General features: G+C 37.2%; 3 protein-coding genes and 1 long non-coding RNA gene across 7 annotated transcripts; 2 read left to right on the forward strand and 2 right to left on the reverse strand.

The window, feature by feature from the left end:
• Positions 1-34: 34 nt before the first annotated feature.
• On the reverse strand, positions 35-6,742 carry LOC130554595 (uncharacterized). Of its 2 annotated transcripts, XR_008962998.1 has the most exons (5): positions 4,967-6,742; positions 4,224-4,323; positions 1,727-1,804; positions 1,535-1,615; positions 35-1,360 (listed from the first exon to the last, which is right to left on the reverse strand). It is a non-coding gene; the product is annotated as an uncharacterized LOC130554595 (long non-coding RNA). The 2 variants fall into 2 exon arrangements; XR_008962997.1 differs by lacking the exons at positions 4,224-4,323; positions 4,967-6,742 and having other exon boundaries at positions 1,727-2,676.
• Positions 6,743-6,877: 135 nt separating this feature from the next.
• On the forward strand, positions 6,878-8,973 carry iba57 (iron-sulfur cluster assembly factor IBA57). Its single transcript, XM_057334336.1, has 3 exons — positions 6,878-7,320; positions 7,824-8,176; positions 8,364-8,973. Exons 1-3 carry the CDS (start codon positions 6,983-6,985, stop codon positions 8,753-8,755), a joined length of 1,083 nt encoding a protein of 360 aa, XP_057190319.1. The 5' UTR covers positions 6,878-6,982; the 3' UTR covers positions 8,756-8,973.
• Positions 8,974-9,076: 103 nt separating this feature from the next.
• On the reverse strand, positions 9,077-12,582 carry jmjd4 (jumonji domain containing 4). Its single transcript, XM_057334323.1, has 6 exons — positions 11,882-12,582; positions 11,621-11,786; positions 11,364-11,489; positions 10,592-10,859; positions 9,938-10,084; positions 9,077-9,608 (listed from the first exon to the last, which is right to left on the reverse strand). Exons 1-6 carry the CDS (start codon positions 12,132-12,134, stop codon positions 9,300-9,302), a joined length of 1,269 nt encoding a protein of 422 aa, XP_057190306.1. The 5' UTR covers positions 12,135-12,582; the 3' UTR covers positions 9,077-9,299.
• Positions 12,583-12,711: 129 nt separating this feature from the next.
• Positions 12,712-18,949, forward strand: snap47 (synaptosome associated protein 47). Of its 3 annotated transcripts, none has more exons than XM_057334324.1 (6): positions 12,712-12,965; positions 13,249-13,772; positions 14,075-14,577; positions 15,775-15,890; positions 17,443-17,636; positions 18,619-18,949. In XM_057334324.1, the coding sequence occupies exons 2-5, from the start codon at positions 13,279-13,281 to the stop codon at positions 17,587-17,589; spliced, it is 1,260 nt and encodes a 419-aa protein (XP_057190307.1). In that variant the 5' UTR covers positions 12,712-12,965; positions 13,249-13,278; the 3' UTR covers positions 17,590-17,636; positions 18,619-18,949. The 3 variants fall into 3 exon arrangements, with proteins under 3 accessions (XP_057190307.1, XP_057190308.1, XP_057190309.1); XM_057334325.1 differs by having other exon boundaries at positions 12,712-12,947; XM_057334326.1 differs by lacking the exon at positions 12,712-12,965 and having other exon boundaries at positions 13,216-13,772.
• The last annotated feature ends 4,648 nt before the right edge of the window (positions 18,950-23,597 follow it).

The following is a 23,597-nucleotide window of genomic DNA, read 5'->3' on the forward strand; positions in this document are numbered from 1 at the left end:
AATAATAAATGTAGAATTAACTGTAATGCCTTGACCTATGCCTATAAAGTAAACTGTGCATATATGAAGAGGGGACATGGTATGTGTTATACACATATGACAAAAATAACATTCGATATTTTAGGTGTGTCCAACTTCATGAAGCACTGTGCAGACTAATCGGCATAAAATATGTATCGTGATATGATGCTCTCAAATCACTTTCATTGTATTTTGATGTCATATGCTAACCAGTCTTTGCAGAGTTGAATGAAGTCACATATGTTGAGTTCTCTTTTTGTGTCCACCTATATTTGTTTAAAGATACAGTATAAAAAAGTTATTTAAAAGAGTGCAATGCAAGTTGACCTCATATTGCAGTGGCAAGTGCACAGTAGTCAGTGTAGGATTATATGTACTGTAGTGACACCGTTTACATTAAAGATAATTTCTTTCGCCAGTTTCCATTTGTCCTCATGCACTTGTCATTTGGCTTGAGGGTGACCTTCGCATGAACTTTATTTTAACACAGTTTTCTTATTGTAAAGCTGGCAGTGGTTGCAACATATTTTTGGAAGGGATGAAGGTTTTGGAGACTGCAGTTAAACAAGCATATTGTCGGGCAAAGACCTGTCTTTATTCAGACAGGCGTCATGGGCAGTTTGTCCTCAAATTACACAATAATATCAGACAAGGTTGAGAAGGCCCCATGCAAGCTATCTCAATGACTGAACCAATTCTAAAATGTAGAGAATGCTGGAACTTAAACTTTTTGTATGATAGTGTAACTCAAGGATAGTCACCCTATAAATTTCCCATAACCCTTTTTTTGTTTAACTAACTTCTGTAATCTGGTTGTTTAATAATAGGTACTTTCAAGAGAATGAATATTTTTTATAAGCATTCTATTTACAGAACAAGTCTAATTTCAGTGAAAAGTCCCTTCAGTCTGCCTAGTGAGAAGTTGATGTATAGAAGCCTTTACATGTGTGTTCAGATTAAATAGAAAATTGTGGAACACCAGAGTAATATTTTTATAATAACTTTTTAGAGAACATTGTAAAGATTCTTAGAGGATGTGAAAGTGTGAACTAAAGCAGAAATAAAATTAAGTTGAAGTTACATATCTCAGGAATTATCTCAGGAAGCCATGAAGGTACTGCAGAATTTAGGATTTTTTTGCAAATACTGTAACAACTTGCATGCTAAATACCAATCTAAAAAATAAATTAGGTAATTAAGTTGAGCTGTCAAATATGGTTAGCTGTCAAATAGTAAAAAAATGGTTAAACTAAAGCCAAGTAGTTAAAACACACTAATAACCAGTGTTAAGTATTGGTATCATTGTATTTTCTGGGTGTTTTAGCATTTCTTCTGTTATCTGAAATGAAAAAGGTAAAATATCATTTAAAATCAAACTATAAATATAAAAAAAGAGCAAAAGCAGCATCTGTTAAAATGTTCAGATAGAACATAATTTTCTACATGAATAGCATGTTTAGTTGTAACTCTTTAATGGGACTCTGTTTCTGGTTCTGATCATTTTAAAACTCACCAGCTCATCTTTCACAGAAGATCTGCAGAAGTATTACAGTAGGGGCGGCTAATGCTGCAATCTCACCCAGAATTATAATCACTACAGGAAAAAAGGCTGATTTTCAGACAGGGGTTAAATTTTATCGTCTGTTATCACTTGGAGGTTAAATATTCAGGTAAGGAATAAGTAGTGCTCTTGTTTTTAACTTACCTCTTGTTAAAGTTAATGATGCTTCAGGAGATGAGCATCTTTCAGAGCTTGAGATAGATGATGGTGGAGTGTCTGGAGCTGTAAAATATGCATGTTAGTTCTGGAGCACCATACAGTTATAGTAAACGTACCATGTACCACACTGGAAGATATATATTTATCCTCTTTTGATCCACAGATGGATACCTTTAAGATTTTGTCAGAAACACATTTTTGTTCCGCAAACGAAAAACATACACATTTCAAGTTACATAACTGTGGGTATATATGGACATAGGAAATGATCTACAAAATATGTGACTGCATCTGTACTCACAACATGGGGATTTCTACAATGTAGTAATAAATCCTTAAGCAATCATCTTCATTGTCGAAGATGAAAAGTTGTTTTAATACTGGTGACATCGATATGTGTCATGGTTCTGCCACAAGACCAAGAAAGACATGTCGAGAAGAGGCAGAGCCATGACAGAACCTCATGTTTCATGTGGAGGGAGGTAATTTTGGCCCTTATGGCTTGCCATACTCCCTTTGGTCTCGTCTCTGTTCCCGCCCTCTCGTCTCCTCATTATTGCTTGTTATTGTTTCATGCCGGTCAGCTGTTCCCTCTTAATTTGTTCCCTTATTTAATGCCCTTGTGTTTTCTGTCTTGTGTCGGTACATTTTGCCTTGTTTGCCTGTCGTCACCCGCCCAGTCTGTATTTTCTAGTTTAGTTAGTTAGTTAGTTGTAGTTTATGTCTAGTGTTTGTAGTCTTGTCTAGTTTAATTCAATTCAATTCAATTTTATTTATATAGCGCTTTTCACAATGTGCATTGTTCCAAAGCAGCTTTACAGGAGCAAATAAGAAAAACACAGAAAGGTAAAACACAGCACAGTGCATGGTGTTTATAGACCAAGCAAGATCATTATAATAAGTAATATCTAATAAATAAATGAATAAATAAATAAATAAATAAATAGTTTAGTGTAGTTAGTCTATGTTCCTGTTACCTCTTGTTAATTCCCTTGCTGTTTTGTTGTTTACCCCCTCGTGGGTTTTTGTTTCATGTTTGTATTTTTTGTAATTAAAGTCTTTTTGTTAACCCGCTGTCTGCACTTGGGTCCTCTGTCCATGTTTCCCCCAGCGTTCTGTGGGAATATTTTTCAGATAAAAGTATGATTTAAATATCAATATAATCAATAAGTGTTTTCTTTCATTAAATCATTAAGCTGTGTGATTTTGTCATGTGCTTGCTATCTTACTCAGTAAGATAGTTACTGTGGCAAATGGGGGTTGGAGCCATAAATTATCTAGATCAACACACACACACACACACACAAAGAGTGTTTTTCACATAAAAATGTTATGAATCAATCCACTGCATATGTTTTAAGTATAATCATGAGTTGTGATGTGTTTTAATGAATCATAGGATTAAGAAACAACGCTACATAATTAAAAGTATTAGATGATTAAGTGTTTTCTTTTTACAAAAAAAGAATGTTAAGAATGTTGGTATGTTGTCCGGCCACAGGGAACTGTTTCTAGGAGACCGCTCCCCAAAAAGAAACTGTCCTGGAGAACATTCCTCAGGACTGGCGATTGACCACAGGATATACGTTTTGAAATGTTATTTTACAGGAACTAAGAAAAAGGACTTCACGGTGATTGGTGGAAAGGGAGTAAAAAGCAGAGGAGGAGTCAGAAGATACGAGCGACGTCACATACTTTATAAATATTGGTGTATTTGAATATTTTGGGTTGTTGGCTTTTTGGAGAGAGTGGTGATTTACTGGCAACCCAAAGCTTTGTTACTCCTTTTTACATCTGATAATAAACTTCTAATCGATTTTGAAGAACGTCTCAGTACAAATTTTTGAACATGCAGGACTGCCTTTAAAGTCCAACAGTTCCCTGACAGATATGCATGTACAAAATGATATAAATGACAGAAAATACTATTACTAATCATATAAAAACATTGGTATTTTTAGGTTTCTCACCTACTTGACAGTAAAGCTGGCTGATGCCTTAACTACAGTTCCTTTAATAACCTGACATGTCCATTCTGTGTATGTTGTTGTCTTCATTCAGAATTGTTGTAGTCAAAATGCTGCTAAATTGACCTAAAGATATGATTTGATATCTGGAGTCTGTTTGAAGAAGAATGCCAGCTTGATTTACCCAAGTCAGTTCTAGTTTTTACATTTCAACAAAACGGTCGCAACAAAAATTATCATATGTAACTGAAACAGAAAACAGAAATGAAACATAAATGTAGGTTTTAAGTTGATCATATAATGAAGGAATAAAAATACTGACCACAAAGAACGTGCAGGAAAACATAAGCATAATCTTTTTTTCTGATAAAGCCGGTGTAAATTCCATAATCTTCTTCTGTGATGTTATTGATGTTCAAAGAGCAGTCAGATGCCAGACTCTCCCTACACCATTATCCATGTTTCATCTATGTAACAGTGTAAATGACAATTGACCTCCATGTCTGTTATAATACCATTCAGTTGCGTTGCAGTCAGAAAGAGTTCCATTATATAGTAGAATGACATCTTCTCCACATACTCCAAACACATGCGTATCTTCCATTCCACTAGTACCTGACACGACAGATGTTGTAGCAATGTAAAACATTTTGTACAATTTATTAACACAAGATCACAACAGGTAGGTTCTTCATTTAATCTTGAGTAATTTGTAAATGTTTACACTGATTTGGCTTGCAATGTCTGCAATATAAACATGCTTATGCTTTCTGGGCAGAGTAGCTACTTTGAAGATGCTAAAATAAGCTATAAAGTTTTGGGCTTTACAGATTATTTTGTCACAACATAATTCTTTGCCATAACTTTGATGAATTTACTATTATTTTAAAACATGACAAAAAAAATAAGATTCACTAAATGATCTTTAACGTTGTGAACTGTAGTGGAATCCATTAAACAAAGCCTATTTAGAAGAATTGCATTTGAAGAGTTTATTTCCAAAAACAGATAACTCCCTTTTTAAAAAAAATCAAAAATCATGTTTTTTTATTGTGCATTTTTTATTGTCCAATTAATATCAATCAAACTGCAGTTGTTTTGTTTTGATTTAAGCCATAATAACTCCAAAAATACAACTAACTAACACAATAAAAACATGATAACATAATAAAAAACATGATTTGGGAATTTTTTTGAAAAGTTTTTGGAAATAAACTCTTCATTTACAGTTATGTTACACAGGAAATATAAATCTTACCACTGAGAAGGAATAGAAATATCAGTCGCAGCTCATACGCATTTACTGTTCTTCTTTGGCTCTTCTTAGTATGGCTGCAGCTCTTTATTACCAGCGCTTCTTCATGGTCATCCAAATTCCTGCGGTCTGACCAGTGTTTAGTTCTGAAACTGTTGCTGCTTAGTGACACTAACAAATTGCACAACAATAGGAATTTCAACTGGCGGTGGCCACAACAATACTAGATAATGGATCTTTCTTTCAGATGGCCGCTACATATCATCCAAAGAGCTAACTGTTCATTTTAATGTTTAATGCAGTTTGTATGCTAGAACATCGGACAGTTGTTCCAAATTTAGACCACTAGAATTCTGACTTACTTGCATTTTAGTTTCACTTCTGCATGTCAATGAATTCAGATGTTAAGTGTGATAAATCTGAATGCTTTCAAGAAAAGAAACTTTGAGATAACAATTGAAAATGCAATAAAAAAATGTGAAAAAAGCACAAAAGCAGCATTAGGAAGCAAAACAGGTGAATAATTTGAACTACAATTTAAACCCATTTCAACTTACACTTTTAGAAGACATACCTCTGCTTTATAGAATACCATCAAAGTGTAACTGACTGTCCCTTTATCCAGAGAAGAAAACTGTTGCTTCAGATTGTCTACTACAGTATGGTAAATATGAATTGCAGCTGCAGTGCTCATATTGGAGTTAATGTTTCTGAAGGTGAGCTTCGATCATTGAGGGAGTAGAAGATGCATGTTAGTTCACGTGCATCATGTAGAAAATACCATTCTCAACATCATAATTTTGTAACATATAATGCTGTACCCTCCATGAACTTTGGAAATCATTATTTTGTTATCTGGATGTGTTAGGAAAAAATGTTGGTATAAATGCTCATTAATTCATGACTTTCATGTTTTACCCTATTTTTCTATATCCATGTTCTCAATATTGCAGTTGCACTATGAGAGTTGTGTTTTAGATCTATTTTTAACTGAAATAGGCTATGCAACTAAAATTTCATTTGTTGTACTCAAAGAGCTATGTTGCATTTAAATCTTCTTGGCTTAAAACTGGGCTGTGACCATATCATTCATGCATAGGCTAATGAAGGTTCACATTAGAATTTTGTAGGTTTCTCACTCAAATACTTGACAGAAATCCAGGCTGATGTTTTCATATTTATTAATAATCACACGTCTCCACTCTTTAACAAATACAGTAGACCTATACGGTTATAGAGAAAATGTTGCTTATTAAACATATCATTTACGGTAGTAACACTGACACGCATGTTGATAGCAGCTGTGTCTTTACCTGGCAGACTTCGCTGAAACAGGAAATAAAATCTCCTTAACTAAACTTCCGCTTCGCTTTAATGTATTTCAAACTTTTAATTTATCTACTTTTTCATGAATTTGAACTACTTTACGTTTTGCAAAGGGCGCACACGATAGGTCTATGAATATTAAGTTATAGGTGACAGGACACCAGCATTCTTCAAGTGACTTTCACAGTCAGTTATAGGTGGCATTTGGATAAAAGTCGTCTGCTAAAAATGTAATGTCTATTACGATTATGACGTTTTCTGTAAAGATGTAAACATATTTCATGACTTCGAATGCAATTACTACAAATAAGTAACGTTAGCGTTAAAAATCTATATATTAAAAAGTCATTTATAGAATTGAACGTAGCATCTTGGACAATGAAAGAAATAAGTACTTGCCCAAAGAGAAAAGAATGTCTTCTGAAAACCTTTTTTATAGAAAGATATTTTATATGTATCCTCCACTTCTGTTTTAAGCTCAATGTCAAAAAGAAGCATTACGCAATGATCTTAATATTCATAAGGTAATCCTTCGCCATAGTACGATCGCATAGTACGTATTTCACGTGCAGTATCTGTAAACGCAATGCAACACGGGAAGGAAAATGGAGGCAGAAAGGACAACTTAACGTCAACTCACCTCGTTTAGAGGTACTTTAAGCTTTTAGGTTTTGTACAGTGGCAAACAACATAATGCACAAGCTGGCTTTGTGTGGCAGTGCTGCTCGAGCGGTCTTTGCTGGATCGAGCGGACTTCCGGCGCACAATTTACTTGGTTTCTGCCTCATGAGACATCAGACTCGGAGGAGAACATACACTCAAGATCAAGTCAAGAACAACACCGGACACTTTAACTGTTACAGACTACAGCACAGGACTCTCATCAATCTTTCTGGACACGACACGAATTCATTTCTTCAAGGAATAATCACTAACGATATGGGTCTTCTGGAAGAGGATGGGACCAAAGCTATGTATGCGCACACGTTGAATGTCCAAGGCAGGACATTGTATGACATAATAATTTACAGGTAATTTATAGCATTTTTTCCTATTTAAATAGTTTGAATTGTAAACTAAATGCGAGGTTGAAGCAATTTTACAGAGGCTGGAAATGCGTCGTAAGATGTGGGCGTGACCTTAACATTTATCTTACAGTCGCACCTTGGGCTGTGTGCAAGTTGTTAAAAATTGAAGAACAACAAAATGTAACTTAGTCCCATATTGTGGTTTTGAGAGTGCATAGAAACGGCATAGACTTTGGCTTAATAGGAATAATACTATTACAATATCTTAAATATATATATATATATAGTTAATTTTTACAGAATATTAATGCATTGATTGTGTAATTAAAATAGGGTGAAAAACAAACAGCAGAAACAAACAGTTTGCATTAGAGTTAACTGTTGCGTTTGGTGGCCATCTAGAAAACCTTTAGAGTGCTGATTTATTTGGAAATAATGCTAAACGTACGAATAACATATCTGTATATCTGTTGTTTATTAAATCTGTGTTTATCTGTGTCGTTTAGTTTAAAGGAAAATCCGAGTGGACTTAAAGGTGTTCTTCTGGAGTGTGACGGCTCTGTGCAGGAGTCCATTATTAAACATCTGAAAATGTACAAGATACGTCGCAAGGTAAACATCAGCATGTGTACCAATCTCTCGCTGTGGGCTTTGTTACCTCAAAACAAAGATGATCTGCTGAAGAAAACCAAGCCAAATGTGACCACGCCAGAAAAGGTGTTTGTTTTGGAGGTAGACCCAAGAACTGAGTTTATGGGATGGAGACTGATCACCAGTCATGAGGTCAATCCAGTGGAGATCATTTCTGCCTGTCACCAGGGCAACACAGAAGAATACCACCAGCATCGATATGAAATTGGTATGTTTTATTACAATTCCAGTTCTGGGTAATTGATTGATTCTGTCCTGCAGTGTGACATGCTGTACTTCATCCAGTACATTTAACCGACATTGTACTGGAAGAAAATAATAAAATTCATAAGTCACCAAACAAAAGTGATTTATGCTCATAATTAACCAAATTCTTGTGTGATTTCTTTAATTAGGACTACCTGAAGGTGTCAAAGACCTTCCACCAGGTGAGGCCCTTCCACTGGAGTCTAATCTGGTCTATATGCGGGGAATCAGCTTCATAAAGGGCTGCTACATTGGACAGGAACTAACTGCCAGAACTCACCACACTGGTGTAATACGGAAACGTCTAATGCCTGTTACCTTGTCTGCTCCGGTGGAAAACGTGGACCAGGGGGCTGTTCTGGAGACTGAAGGAGGCAAACCAGCTGGAAAGCACAGAGCAGGAATTGGCCTGCTGGGATTGAGCCTTGTACGCACGGCTCATGCCAGAGAGCCACTGAAACTTAAATCGTCTGATAATACGACTGTGACTTCACAGGCTACGGTGCCTTACTGGTGGCCAAAAAACACAAAAGATAAATGATTTGGTGATGAGAAGGGCCAGTTTTATTAGCACTTCTACTACATATGTTGTTTGTTTTTAAATGCCTGCCAGAGTACTATTATTGCACTGTTAAACATATTTATTTATACTTGATGTAAAAGCTAGTTCAATCTAAATCAAAATAAAGTTTAATCCTTATTTATAGATATGTTGGCAACATTTTGGTTGACATGAAATTAAAATTATGTAATCTATTCTGTTATATTTATTTCTGAAGTCTGACTGTAACTCAAGCTGTTTAAATTTAATGCAAAGGAATTTTGCCGATGATTAGAAAACTATTATTAGTTCATTTTTTAAATCAACAACGTTCTTAATTTCATTTCGATGTAAAAATATGCAACATATGACATAACTTGATATGTCTGTTAGAAGGGCTAAAATGCTCTGTTTGTAAAGTTTGATATCATGTTGCCTTTAAGTCATGAAAAGATGACCAAAAAGGAACCATTGTTTAAAGGATTTATTAACATATTTTCCCTTTACTGAACTAACACAATGACGGCACCCACAATACCATGTTTTATACAATAATACGAATAGCATCTCTGATCTCCTGAAGTAACTCCTCGGGTTTAAAGCTCAGGGCTGTAAGGTCCAATCTCTTAAAGTCTTCATTGTTCAGCATGCTTTCAAATATATACAATACTCTCTGCAGATCAAAAGCTGCATGGTGAGGGCCCAATGCTAACAGGCTTTCAGCAAGGTGACCTTGATAATGATCTGCATTTCTGGGGCATGAATTTAGGAAGGATATTCGATTATTTGCAATGGTCTTAAGGAAAGATGCAAACTCCCCATAATCAATTCCTGTACATGACTTCATGATCACCTAAAACGGAAAAAAATCATTATAATCATTATCAAAACCAGAAAACAACTAATTTAGAAAACAAACGGTTAATTATATACCATTTTATGTTATTAATACTAAATTCATAATATAAAATTGCAAAAGCAAGATTTATCCTCATTGTTAGTTTGCTGTTGTACCATAGGAAATATTTATAGTATATTTGTCAGCTACCAATGTACAGTGACTCCAAAATAATTGTATTTGAATACAGCAACGGATAAAAAAATGAGGTGTCACTACAAAAAAACATTAAATCAACACTTTAAGCCTTAACATCATACAGTACCAGACATGAACACTGTTACCTGACAATGCTGATGCCAGGTGTCCATAGTATCACGCCATTCTTCAATCTCTCTTTGGACAGAAGAAAGTTCTTCTTGCAGAAACTCCCACATGATGTCCAAATTACAGCCATTCAGCCAGTTGTGATTAATGGAGATGGTATCCTCCTATTATTAAGAGACAATAGGAAAATAAGACTATAAATGCGCAAGAAATAGTCAAAAAAACCTTCCTTTCAGACCCAAATTAAGTTTCATTTGGTTGGTTAACAAGGTATGACAGATCAAAACTGATGTACTTATTTCCTAAAAATCATCATTCATTCTACATAAGAAAGAAGCCTGTTTACACTTTCTCATACTTGAAATACGTGCATTTGTAGGTTGCACAACGAAAAGCAAATATATACAAACACGTGGTTCAAGCACAAGGAAATACTGTATGAAAGATCCTCTCTTAGAAACATTCCTGAATACTTAATCAGAATGTTTAGGGCAGGTAGTGATCTTTAGTAAATATTGACTTTGCTCCAGGAATTTGGTCTGTTTTTCACCCAACGTTATTGTGTGAGAACAGAACTGCATAGACATTGTTAAAAAAACTTAATCAGCAGAAGAAAGTCAAATGGCATGAGGGTGAGGAAATTCTGACTTAATAAAATCAGTATAACCTACCAAATTGTAAACTTGGTGATGCCAACCACTTGGAACAAAGATGATCTCCCCAGCTTCTTGAATAATCTCTAAGGGCTGACAGGCCTCTTCAAACTGTGCATATAGACCTTTGTCTTGAAGGACAGGTGCTGTTACATCATATGCTAAGTTTCCGTGACAATCCCGGAGGAACTCCTCTTGACCTGGAGGGTACAGGAGCCATTTCTTACGTCCACAGATGTTGGCGGACCAACTGTACGAGCGAAACACGTCCGCATGGAAAGGTGTCCTTAAAACAAACAGAAAACAATTTAGTATGATTTTGATGGGTAAAAAAAAGTCTTGACATATTTATTAACAGTTAAAATAAGAAGAAAACAGCAGAAAACTACAAAAATATATAATATGTCTGATCAAGACAAGTTTCTTATTTCCCAAAGGGAAACTTAGTATATAAAAATTGTAAACAGTCAAACTCAACACGTGCAAAATTTGGGCACCCTACCAATTGATCCAATATTGTTAGTAGTCACTTTTTTTGAATGTCTCATATTTTATTCATATCACATTCAAGTTCCTTTTCAGCCCAGAGATGATCAGAAAAAAGACCAATTTTACTTTTAATAACTAGAAGAAAGCAAAATAAAAATATTTAAACAGTACATGCTTATTTCTTAAAAAAAATTCAAAATAAAAGCACAATCTAGGAAACCAACAAAAAAACTGTGACAGTGTACTCAACATTTTACTGCAGACTCTCACATACAACTACATTAAGGCTGCTGATCCATACCATGACCCCTTAGGTCCCATGTAGACAAATCGATAATCATCCACTTCAATCGTGTCCCAATATTCATTCAGCCAATCAGAAGAGAAATAAATTGGGGTCTTGTAATTATTGTGGTCAGTAAAGTTCCTAGAACGAACATTGAGACACATTAAGAAGAGTGTCTTTACATATACATTTATTGTTTACAGGACATGAAGAATAACTATATGGTTTTAAAGAAAGATAAAAGACATACGTTTAAATAATAAAAGCAGTACCTGTGCATATGCCAGTCCTTCAGGTATAAACACCCTTTGGGTGAAGAATGTCCATTCTGTATGTACTCTCTCCAGTACTGGATAAACTCCTTAAAAGGCATGATCTGCTTAGGATTTGAGTTGTATTCTTTCGCATTGCAATTTGCAACTGGAACAGGAGTATCATCTGGAAAGAGATCTTTTTTTAAATGTGCAGCTTATAATGCATGGCATACATGTGCAAAGATAATTTATAAAATTGTATTAAGATGCGTTGCTCACCAAATTCATGCAGAAGTCTCTGAAAATTGGGTTTTCCCTCATCTGTAACCCAATTTTTCCTGCAGTTCCAATCTTCAGTGAATCTTTTGGAGAACATGCAGGGATGATTTGGGATCAAATAGTTCTTGAAGAATTTGGTGTAGGGTATTTCTTTCTCTATGTATTCAATGAAATGAGATGAGCAGTGTTGCTGCTTGATCTGTCTGGGCATTTTGACCAAACTACAGCAGTTGTGAAAGGTTTCCCTATCCATGACATGCCAAGACGTAACTCAGCACCGTTTACTGACTATAGTAACATAATAACAATAAATAATACATAATAAAAACGTTTAAAATTCATGCCGATGCGAAGGCCAATATGCAAGAAACCACTAACGCAGATTGCAGAAGCCTCATGTTTGCCATTTGACAGGTTTGCGGTGTAAAGTTTGACCTAAAGAAAAGCAACAAATAGCCCGACGATTAAACGGCACAACAAATTGGCCTTAAAATATCAACACGAATCGATTATCATATGCTATATTAAAATAATCCCAAAATAACTGTGATTTTCTGCGCCAGCCTTGTGTCATGGCTAGTAGCCAGGTGCTCACCGGAAGAAATTCATGTACGTAACTGTTACCAGTCGTTGTAGTTAGATTTAATAATGTTTTTCAGTATGAAAGCGAGTAATATAATACATAAGTCATTTAAAATATCAAAACAATGAATGATAAAAAATACAATCCGTGGTCTTTATCTATGAAAAATGTGATGCTTCGCGGAACCTTTAATGAAGTTCTTTTCGTACATCGGACAGTAAACATGAGCGAACCAAACAACCACTGCAGCGTTCAGCTGTTTAACGTTACATCGCATACACAAAGCGGGCATTGGAGCACCATTTCTTCATTAAATCTTTTAAATAAACTATAGCGAGAAACCGAAGTCAAATAACAAATGTCTCGCGCACGACTAAGATGCCTCTCATCGGGAACCATATGACGGCATTTTAGGATATAAATGGACTTTGTTTACGTCAGTGCGTCATATATGTCACACACTGTTGTAGCTGTCATCTAAAGGTGAATTTCTTCAGAAAGGTATTAAATAAATGTTGTTTTCATGGCTTTTATTAAACAACATCATACACGAAACAATATACAATCTCATATTCAGCTGTTTTTCTCAAAATAATAATAACAGTGTCTGTCTGTCTTTATATAATGTTTGTAAAGCTGTACTTTGATAATATTTCAGTAAAACATCTTTTTAAATATTGCGGCTCGTTTTAAACATGATACAGTAAAACTCGGTATTCAATAATTATGAACAACTGACTTTAGACGAAAGTTTCTATTGTGTTATGTACTACATTATTTACAGGTGGCAGGTGAGCCACATCACCCCATCAAGATGAGCCAGCATGTGCCAATCCATAGCTGGTCTGGCTCTTATTACATCAACAGTGAGAAACGCTGGGTCAGCGGGACCCTTTCTTTAACCCGCACCACCCTGCACTTCACCTCCGAGCAGAACCAGGAGAGTCTGGCCAGCCTGCGGCTTTCACGCATCATGGAGATCAAGATGGAGTCCTCGAGCTTCATCTTCAGCACTCTCACTGTGTTGGAGCAGGGAAACATCAAGCACTGGTTCGGCTCCCTTAAACCCTGCCGGGCGGCTGTTTACCATGTGCTGGAGCACTTCTGGAGGGAACGGCTGCTGTCGCCCACAGAACCCCATGGTGCCGAAGCTCCTCTCAGCAAAGGCCAGGAGCTGATCAGCCTGATATCTGGTGCTCAGCGGAGGCTTGAGGACACTGGGAAAGTTCTGCACCACCAGGGAGAGCAGTTTGACAACATGGCTCAAGGCCTGGAAAAGATTGAATCGGATCTAAATGTGGCTGATAAGTAAGTTTCTTTCAGGTTCTGTTGCTTTTGTCTTTTTTGTGTCATGCAGTGATGCAGTCTTATTGTAACTGCCCTTTTAGTTGTACCATTGCTTGTGTGACAAGCACGCTTTGGACAGTAAAGAGTTCAAAGTACACAAGAGATTAGTGTCATAACCATGGGTAATATATCTATTATGCATATAATTCAACAGCACATCGTTCTGGAGTTATGTGCACCTTGTTTTTATTTTTCACTTAACGTAAGGTGTTTATCAAGCCGTGAATACATTTACCGATTCCCTGGTTCTCTTTTCTACGCAGACTGCTCCATGAACTTGAGTGCCCGTCTTGGTGGCCTTTTGGCAAACTACCGTGGAAGAGCCATCAGGAGGCTAAATCTGAGGCAGCTGCCAAATCATCCTACACCAAAGGAGCAGGCAAGGGCCAGAAAGTCATAACCAGCATTCCTGCCATTATCTCCCGGGTTGGAAGCACAGGGGACATGAAACCGGGCAGTTTGACGGTGTTGGTTTCCTCCCTGGAGGTTCGAGATGCAAACGGACAGCTTCTTCATCACTATGAGAGGGAAGAAGTGGACGATATCCGTGTGCACAACCCCTACGAGATAAGCGTTCGACAGCGTTTCATCGGCAGGCCCGACATCTGTTTTCGAGTTCTGTCCGCCAAAATGGTGGAAGCTTTGTCTGTACTGGAGATGCAGTACAAGAAGAAAATCGAGTTTACTCGTGACTACGCTGTATTTCAGGTGACCCCAACAACGACACCGGGCAGCCCAGAAGGTGCAGGGAACATCTGGAGCGCAGGTACAGCTGGAGTTGGGATATGCATAAATACACATTTTCAATGCTTAACGTTTTTCAGTCTTTTCTTTCAGTCGCAATGCTGCATCATGTTAATTATAAACCAATCAGATGAGTTTCTATCTCACAAATGTGAAGTGCATCCCTATAACAGCATATGTTCCTATATGACATACACTGTCAGAAAAAAAGTACAAAACTGTACCTTTTACCTTCGCTGGGGTGGTAGCCTTAAAGTTATAGTTCACCCAAAAATGAAAATTCTGTCATCATTTACTCACCCTCTAGTTGTTTGAAACCTAAAAAAGTTATTTGGAGGAATGTTGTTATTTGGCACCCATTCACTTGCATTGGGTTTGAGTCCATACAATAAAAGTGAATAGCGACCAGTGCTGTTCGGTTACCAACTTTCTTCAAAATATCTTCTTTTGTGTTCTGCGGAAGAACGAAAGTCATAAAGGTTTGAAATGACTAGAGGGTGAGTAAATGATGACAGAATTTTCATTATCACTTTAAGGGTTTCTTTTTGTACCTTTACAAGTACAAAACATATTATGTTGCACATTTTTGGGTGCATTATGGTACTCTAAGCACCTGTGTGTTCCTTAAACAGGTAAATGTTTTTTTCCCTAACATTTACGAAAGAACATTTACTTGCCACTGGGTGGCAGTCATGCTCTAACATCTGACAGGGTTTGAATGCCCCTGAAAAATCATTTTCATGTGGGCTGTTTTGAACGTTTCTATCAATACTTTCAACTATATTGTTTACATATTATGTTTGCACTCTTAAAAAGTATGTGTTAATTATTAACACACTGTTTGTGTTATGCTTTTTAACACATTTTGTGTTTATTTTGTATTAAATAAATGAAAGGGACAATACAAGTCGAGTTGAAAGTAACACAAAATGTGTTGTTTTTCGACACTTTAATGTTGTGGTTGTTTTGTATAAATGAAAGGAACAACAAGTTAAAAGGAACACAAAATGTGTTGTTTTTAACACAACTGTTAAATCAGATTGTACATATATAAGTAACTTTATACTCTCATACATCAAATCATTTTTGGACATATGATCCTAAATCATATATTTCTGGTGAGAGGCATCTTCCATTGTAAAATTCTAAATTGTCTTATTTGAACAGTTATAGTCGTTTTTTATTAATATGTCCTTGTTATCCTGTCCTCTGTCTGCAGGTCATGGGCAGGACACAGATGTGCCAGTGGAGGTGCCTGCTGGTGAGCTGACTCAACTGCAGCTGCAGGTGCTGCAGCCCACAGTGACTGAAGCAGAAGCACAGGAGCTCAAACAGGTCAACTGTAAACTTAATTTTCAGAAGAATATGTGCAGAAAAAGGAGTGTGCATTGTCAATTTTTTCCCTAATTTCTTAGCATTTGTTCATTTGAAATATACATTATTTATTTATTCCCTAAGATTCAGCGTACCCCTTGAGATGACACATCTTACATATAATTTTAGGCAAAGCCAAATGTTATGTGCGGTTTACCTTGATAGCAGACATCCTTAAATTTAAGACCACTTTGGTTTTACATACTTAAAAAATCACTGCGTAGAGTAAAAAATGGCACATCTTTCCCCGCTGTCCCTACTTCCAAATAGCATGAACACATTGCACGTCCTCTGGCCCGTAGGTTAATGTTTAATGGCACAGGCGTGGACCGTCAGCTCTAGGCATTCCCCCACCGCGCATAGATACAGTTCTCGGTGTCATCGTCTCCAGACGACTGCAGTGCCAGCTGTAGTAAAATCCTCCGAGCACTCAGCTGAGGTGATGCATGGTACGCAGCAACCAGACATAAACACTGACGCAAAAACCGTGAGCTATTTTTCATTGAGTACATTATTATGGGGTTGTGCGGAACGACTCTCTATGTGTTGAACAATTTCAAAACACAATATTATTGCTTTGACCGAAGATAATTAACGGTTGGTCAACCACCACAGGTATCACTTTTCAAGATGGTTTTGGGGTTGAGCAACACTAAAAACAAACATGTTAAATGCCATGAGGAGATGGGAAAGACATTTTTTAGAGGGATGAGGTCTTGTCTTTGGCAGGCCAGCTTGCCTTATAGAGGCCTTGTAATGTGCAGATTGTTTATAACAACGTGAAAAGTGATGTAACCTTGCACTTTCAACAGAATCAGAAAAATTTGAGAATTTATTCAGTTCAGAAAATGTTGCACCAGGTTTTATCATTTGAGGATTTGTATGTTCTTATACCATCTCATTTCTTACATGTCATTTAGTTTTATTTAAGTTACAGCTTTAAATAAAATAGAATATATATATATATATATATATATATATACACATATATTCTATTTGGTCATTAAATTATATAAAATGTATGTGCATTATCACAAAATCAATAATCAGTAGTACTTGGTTGTAGAGTTATTTTTACGCTCCACACCCTAAAGCATTAAATCTACTGGACCTTATTAAAAGAAACATGAAAAGCCCTTTGTAATTTTTTTCTTATTTCCTGTAAGTGGATTGTATATCAAACACTTTGTAGATAAAAAGCAGGTACCGCACATATCATTGTTTGCTTCTGATATCAGTCATTTCCTACAGTTTGTTCAACCCATGCCAATTGGGCGAAATTGTGATGTATTTTCACACAATGGTTTGCAAATGCAAATTATAGCATCTGTTGTATCTAACAGGAATATAAAGAAAATATGTAGATTGTGCTGTTAGCGAAAAAAAATTAACTATTGTGTCCAACAATACTAAAATCATTCAGATTAAATGGGTCCGGCTTAAATACAAATAATATTTCTGCCATTACTCAAAATGATTCCCACCTGTTGATTTCTGTGCTGTTTGTGTGCAGATGCTGCAACAGCTGAAGAGTCTTGCCCTCGAGGCTGAGACGGAGCTGGAGCGACAGGACGAGGCTCTCGACGTACTCAGCTCTTCTACTGACCACACCACCATGAACATCAATAGACACACTCGCCGTATGAGGAAACTGATGTGATCTACGGAACTCTCGGTCACTGGATGAACCCTAAAATATATGCACAGGTATACGCATAAGAAGGCAAATGTTTCACAAGAGCAAAGGTTCCACTTGAGAAAATTAATTGTATTCGTTTCATCTTTATGAGTAAGGTGTAGCTATTGAGAATTCTGAAGATCGTAAGTGCACAGTCGCTGATAGCAATAATAAACAGTATACTGTATGCTGGAATGTCACAAGCTTTGTGTCAAAATCAGTGATGCGTTTTAGATGCAAGATAGCCGCATTCATCTCATGAGTGATGTGTACTCTAAGGGGCGGTTTCCTGGACAGACTAAAATAAATGTTAAAGCTGTGTTAACTGAAAACATCTTTTACTGGCATATCTTAAAAAATATTGGTGCCATTGTTTTATCTCAAGATGCACACCAGTAATCTTTGTTTGTAAGGCAAGTTTGTAAAAACTACTTATTGTAAATGTCCTAATTTAACTAAGACCTTGAGGCTAAACCTTAACTTATTACAAATTTTAGTTAGCATACCTTTCAACAGCCCCTTTTCAGATGCAATCTCATAATGTGTTCAAAACATGGTACTGTAGCATGCCATTCTTGCTGTATTTGTTTATATCGATGTAGTATGCATACTTTATAATAGCATGTGATACCCAGATTTCTGTTTATAGAGGCATATCGTTGCTGTCCTGCGAAAACTCGGATGTCCAAATGTTTTTCAGGAAATGGAAAAACACTGCACTCTTTAAATGATTAAATACTGTGCTGTCAAAGTTGACAAGTACTTTTAATTACTTTTTATTGGTTAGATATTTGCAAAACCCGGTGACAAACATAAAAGGGTACTAATACTAATGATTTATGGCACAAAAAAGAATGAAAAAACGGAGATACAAGGTTTCAGATGGACATCAACTAAAAGCTCATGATCTGTTTTATAGATTATTGCTTAACCTTGAATTTAATTTAAGTATCTTTTCATTGGCCTTGTTACTTCTCCGTTGAGGATGACAATGTTTTTTTCTTTCCTCAGGTCTACGTTGACCCCTGCAACCTAAATCTGACTACACTGCTACAAATGACACTTGTTTTCAGCATCACATGTTGCATGGCTTTGCATCTACCCAAACGTTGTGACCCATGTGTTGTTATAAAGTAACATCTCAATGTTTCATGATTCTGTGCACTGTCAATCCCTAATAGGAATGCACTTTATCTCAGGCGTGACCCTGTTTCATTGACATGACAATTACATGTGTGCTGAATTTCAATGACACTGTTGATAAATGTAAAACCATTATGCCGTATTTATTTAGCGTATTCTTTGTGATCAAGTCAACTGTACAATAAACTTAAACTTACATTTTTTTGTTGTCACTCTTCTGTGAGACCGGTGGTATTGATTTGCTGATAACAAACTTTGAGTCCAGCTTAAACAAAACCACAAAGCAGGCCAAACCCAAGCCCCACCCAGTCTTGATTTCTCACGTCAAAACATTTCCCGGCTGGAGTCGGAAGCTTTTTACAATAACAGCGCTTGATAGTGCGAAGTGAAGGCTTTGTAAACAGTTTGACACACTTGGGGGGAACCCTGTTATTACAGCATCCTGTTGGCACAAGAAGTCAAGCATCTGCTCACCACCCTGTCGTGCAGTTTTCACGAGAACCAGAAAGACCACCGTGTGCTAAAGGTGCAGATCGGTTTCATTTGGCAAGGGCAGTGGGCCCCTTGGAGTCTGGACTGCTGGAGGAAGACCTGCTTGAATCGGTGATGACTGAAGTGTTGCGTTCTAATCTAGTCGTTGAATAGTGTGCTTGTTGCTTGAAACAATCAATGAGGCATCGCTAAATTGGTATTAGCTCCATTGCTTTGGAGGGATTTTCCTCAGCTCAGCCAGACAATGTTTGACCAGGGAGTTTCTCCTGCGGTCTGTACGCTAGTAACCATGTAATCCCTGATCAGGATTTGGTTCTTCAAGACACAACCGCAACGTACTCAAAGTATCACTACAGTAGTTTAACACAAACGTTTTCTCGCTCGTTTCTCTGTTGCGGACAACGCAGGGGTCACTGACTTATCTAAAGCGTTCAGCTTCTGTTTATTCTGCAATACGCGAGATTTGCCGGTTCACTGCGTTCTTCTCCGTTGCGTGATAAACAGAATGCTCTGTTGGGATTTTCAGAGTAAACTCTCAACACGGACCTTTCAGCTATTTGGATGGGGAAGCCTGAAGACGTGGAGAGAATGAACGCATAGTGATGTGGTTAGAAGCAGCCATGCAATGTGAGGAAGTGGCGGCGGTCTGGCCCAACCACAGTCGCTGTACATGAGATCCGGCTCAGCCTTGCAGCGGATGGTGCGGAGACACTAGTGATTTTTACTGGCCTTGACTTACTGGTCTGTTTACATGATGGACTTGTGGTGGGAGGAAGGGTGTCTGTATTGATGGTATATCAATCAGCTTTAGCCTCTGTCATGGGAAAAGGTTGGTGAGGGCATGAGCTTTGGCACTGGAGATTTCCTTTAGTTGACTGGAGGACTATGAAATTGGGTGCTATTGAGTTCTTTCTAGTAATCGCATAATTCTACATTTAAATATCCAAAGATGCTTGTTATTTCTAATATGCAAGTACAAAACTTTTTTTTGTAAATCCATGTCAATATGCATTGACGTCACTTTCCCAGGTGAACATGTCGGGACACGCCCTGGGACACGCTCCCATGGGTGGCAAAACACCCAGCAAAATGGCTAAGGAGAATAGGAGAAACAAAGAAACCGGGACTAAAACACGCAATTATTTGCTGAAATTACAAGCAGCTTGACTCGACAGTGATCCTTGAGATCCTCTTGGGCTGTCATTCATGATTAATCACACCCAGAATAAAAGTTTGTGTTTACACAATATATGTCTGTGAACTGTGCATATTAAAGCCACACTATAGAACTTTTGCTGACGGGTCCCCCATGTGGTTCATAAGCGCAATTGTCTGTTAACAGTGTCGTAAATAATGTCGCTGTATAAGCTTCACCGTGGGCAGCGCAATACACGTGAATTTGTTGACTAAGCTGAAGGACCCGGCGAATGCAGACATGTCGTTTGGAAACCATATCGCACTCTTCTGCAGGCAGGGGTTGCGTGTACCGGCCCGAACACAGAACTTACAGAGTGTAGTTGTAGCTGCTATGAGGCTGCTCAGGTAGCAGCGTGAGTAGAATTCCTCCAGTTAAGAGTTGTTCTACCACTGAAATCATTTTAGAGACATTATATTAAGGTCAGAAAAACTACAAACTGTTGCTTTAATTTTGTATTTATAAACACATACACATACATGTATACATATTTGGGAAATATTTACATGTATTTATTTATATTTACCAATAATGTAAATCATATATAAATGTTTATAAATGTTTATATTTTTGTGTATGTGTTTATAAATACAAAATGAATATGCATATAGTACACAGACATACAGCTGCGGAAAAAAATAAGAGACCATTACTAATTTTCATTTCAAATCAGCATTTCTGCATGTATTGTGGCCATTCAAATTCAGTGTTTGTTGAATTTTAACAAAATCAAACCTCAGGAGTGACAGTCATCCAACAACAAATGTGACAAGACAAGTGAAAACTGTGATAAAAGTCGAGGTCAATTTTTTTGTAATACAAATATTACTGCCGTATTGCTTAAAAGTGAATATGAACTTGTTTTCTTTGCAGTATTTGAGGTCTGAAAAAATACAGAGCATCTTTTCTGTTACTTTGACCCGTTTCTCCAGTGTTCATTTTCTGCAAATAAATGCAAAAAAGAAACAATATTTTTATTTTAAATTTGGGAGAAATGTTGTTAGTAGGTCACAGAATGAAACAAAAATGATCATTTCAATGAACACACCTAGGATCTATTGACAGGAGGATCTATTGACAGAAATGCAATATAATATACAAAACTATTTCTTCAGAGGTCTAACTGAAAGTTTATTCATCATTGAGTAAAAGAGTAAAACGCACTCTCGCTCGCTCTCCAGTTTCAGCTCTCTCTCTCTCTCTCTCTCTCTCTCTCTCTCGAGTATCTGGACGAGTACAATATTAAAGCTGTTCCAGATAAACAATAGCCCTTTTCACACAGCAATGCTGGTAAATTACAGGTAAAGTCATTCAGGTAAATTTATAGTAAATACACAAATGTGCTGTTCACACAAGCAATGGCATTCTGTTAATTTACCGGTAAGACAGCGTTCACACAGCGGTCTCAAAATACCAGTAATATGATGTCATCAAGCGGACGTTTCCTAACTGCAATTGATGTTTGGGTGATACACTTGCTCTTAACCCAACACTGATTTTAAGACGATCTTTCTCTCCAACGTCTCTCTGCTGGAAAGTATCTCCATAGATACCTGTGAGTATATCTGCTAAAAGCCTTAGTACCGCGGGTCTTAACGCGTCTCTGCTGGAAAGTCTTTAGAATATTAACACAGGTCCTAGCTCCTGCCTGACTTTTATCCTTCTTTTTATACTTAAAATCCACAAACCTTTAATTTTATTTAATAAATAAGACATCGCTCTTTCTACAGTCTTTCAAATGCCCGCATGATCTCTTCCCTGCGTCAACATGAGAACGACATCTTTTTGTACTGTGGTGGCCACCGTCGTGTTTGGACGGAGCGATTTGTTGCAAATATATAATACAGCGCTAGTGGCCGCTGTTAATCAAAAACTGCGCCTTTAATTTTTTCCATGGCTGTATATTATGTAAACACAAACCTTTATTCTGGATGCGATTAGTCGCGATTAATCATTTGACAGCCCTAGTAGTTTAAAGTAGACTTTAAAGTATACCCCTTTGACCATAAATCCATACTGCATGTTTGATGCATGTGCAGTACAACTGTTTTGTGTAAGTCTACAGTCTAGTTAACTGTAATTGCATGCGCAGACGACAGACACGCGGTCACACAGTTACAAGAATGTGAGTTCACACGCACAGTCCGCAAAACAAAGCGTGCCCCAGGCTTTGGGGGTTTGCAATAAATCATCTGGCTTATTGAGGAGAGGTCTGCTATTACTTTTCTGAGTGATCAGACTTACAAGCTTATTTGGTGGACAATAAAATTGGTGGAGAAATTCCATAAACTTGCTCTTAAGGAGGAAGAACAGAATATCATGACTCTTAGAGGTTGGATTGTGGGCCAATAAGAAACCACCCGACTATATTGCAACACGTTTTAAAAATGCTTAAAAATCAGAGCATTGTGGCAGTGAGTTGCACATGCAAGCGTTCACATCAGAAAACTGATCTACACCATCTGAGACTTTTATTTTTGTCTGTGGTGCTAATTCGGGCAAAAGTAATATACAGCTTGCACATGAGAGCAGCCCAATTAGAACATGTCTGAATGTGGAGCCTGACTCATGTGTTGGCTGCTCCAAGCTTGCTGCAGGTGTTGCTTCCTCTCTCTCTGGTTTGCTATGGGAGGTTTGAGTTACAGGAAATAAGCCTTGTTGCTTAATGTTAGACCTCAGTGAAGAGAGCAAAAAAGGGAATAAAACATGTGGAAGTTGCTATTTGTGTAGCAGTGCATTCTGGGAAAGAGATAAGGCTACTCTGAGACGTGTTTGCTGAAAAACAGCTCACAGCATGGCAAGTCCTCATGATGAGACTTTAGCTACAATTTTAGATATTTCCACACTGGAGAATATGGTTCGAATCACACGGCAAATAAGCAATAATATGAGTATGATGTAAACTGTACCAGTCAATTACCAATATTAAGTTTCACGTGATTTAACCTCAAACTTGAAAGTCACAGTAGATCCTATGGTATTTCTTTCTTTTCAACACTCCATTTAGCCCTATAACAGCTTTACGGGGGTAAACTTATCCCCACATACAGTATATGCAGGTGGACTGTGCCTGTATTTGCATTGGATAGAAAACTGTCTGCTAAATTGGGTAACATAGCTTCAAATGGCCTTAAACATATGTGCTGCTCTGGTAAACATC

This window comes from Triplophysa rosa, linkage group LG5, assembly GCF_024868665.1.
Source record: "Triplophysa rosa linkage group LG5, Trosa_1v2, whole genome shotgun sequence".
In the NCBI taxonomy this organism is placed as follows: Eukaryota; Metazoa; Chordata; class Actinopteri; order Cypriniformes; family Nemacheilidae; genus Triplophysa; species Triplophysa rosa.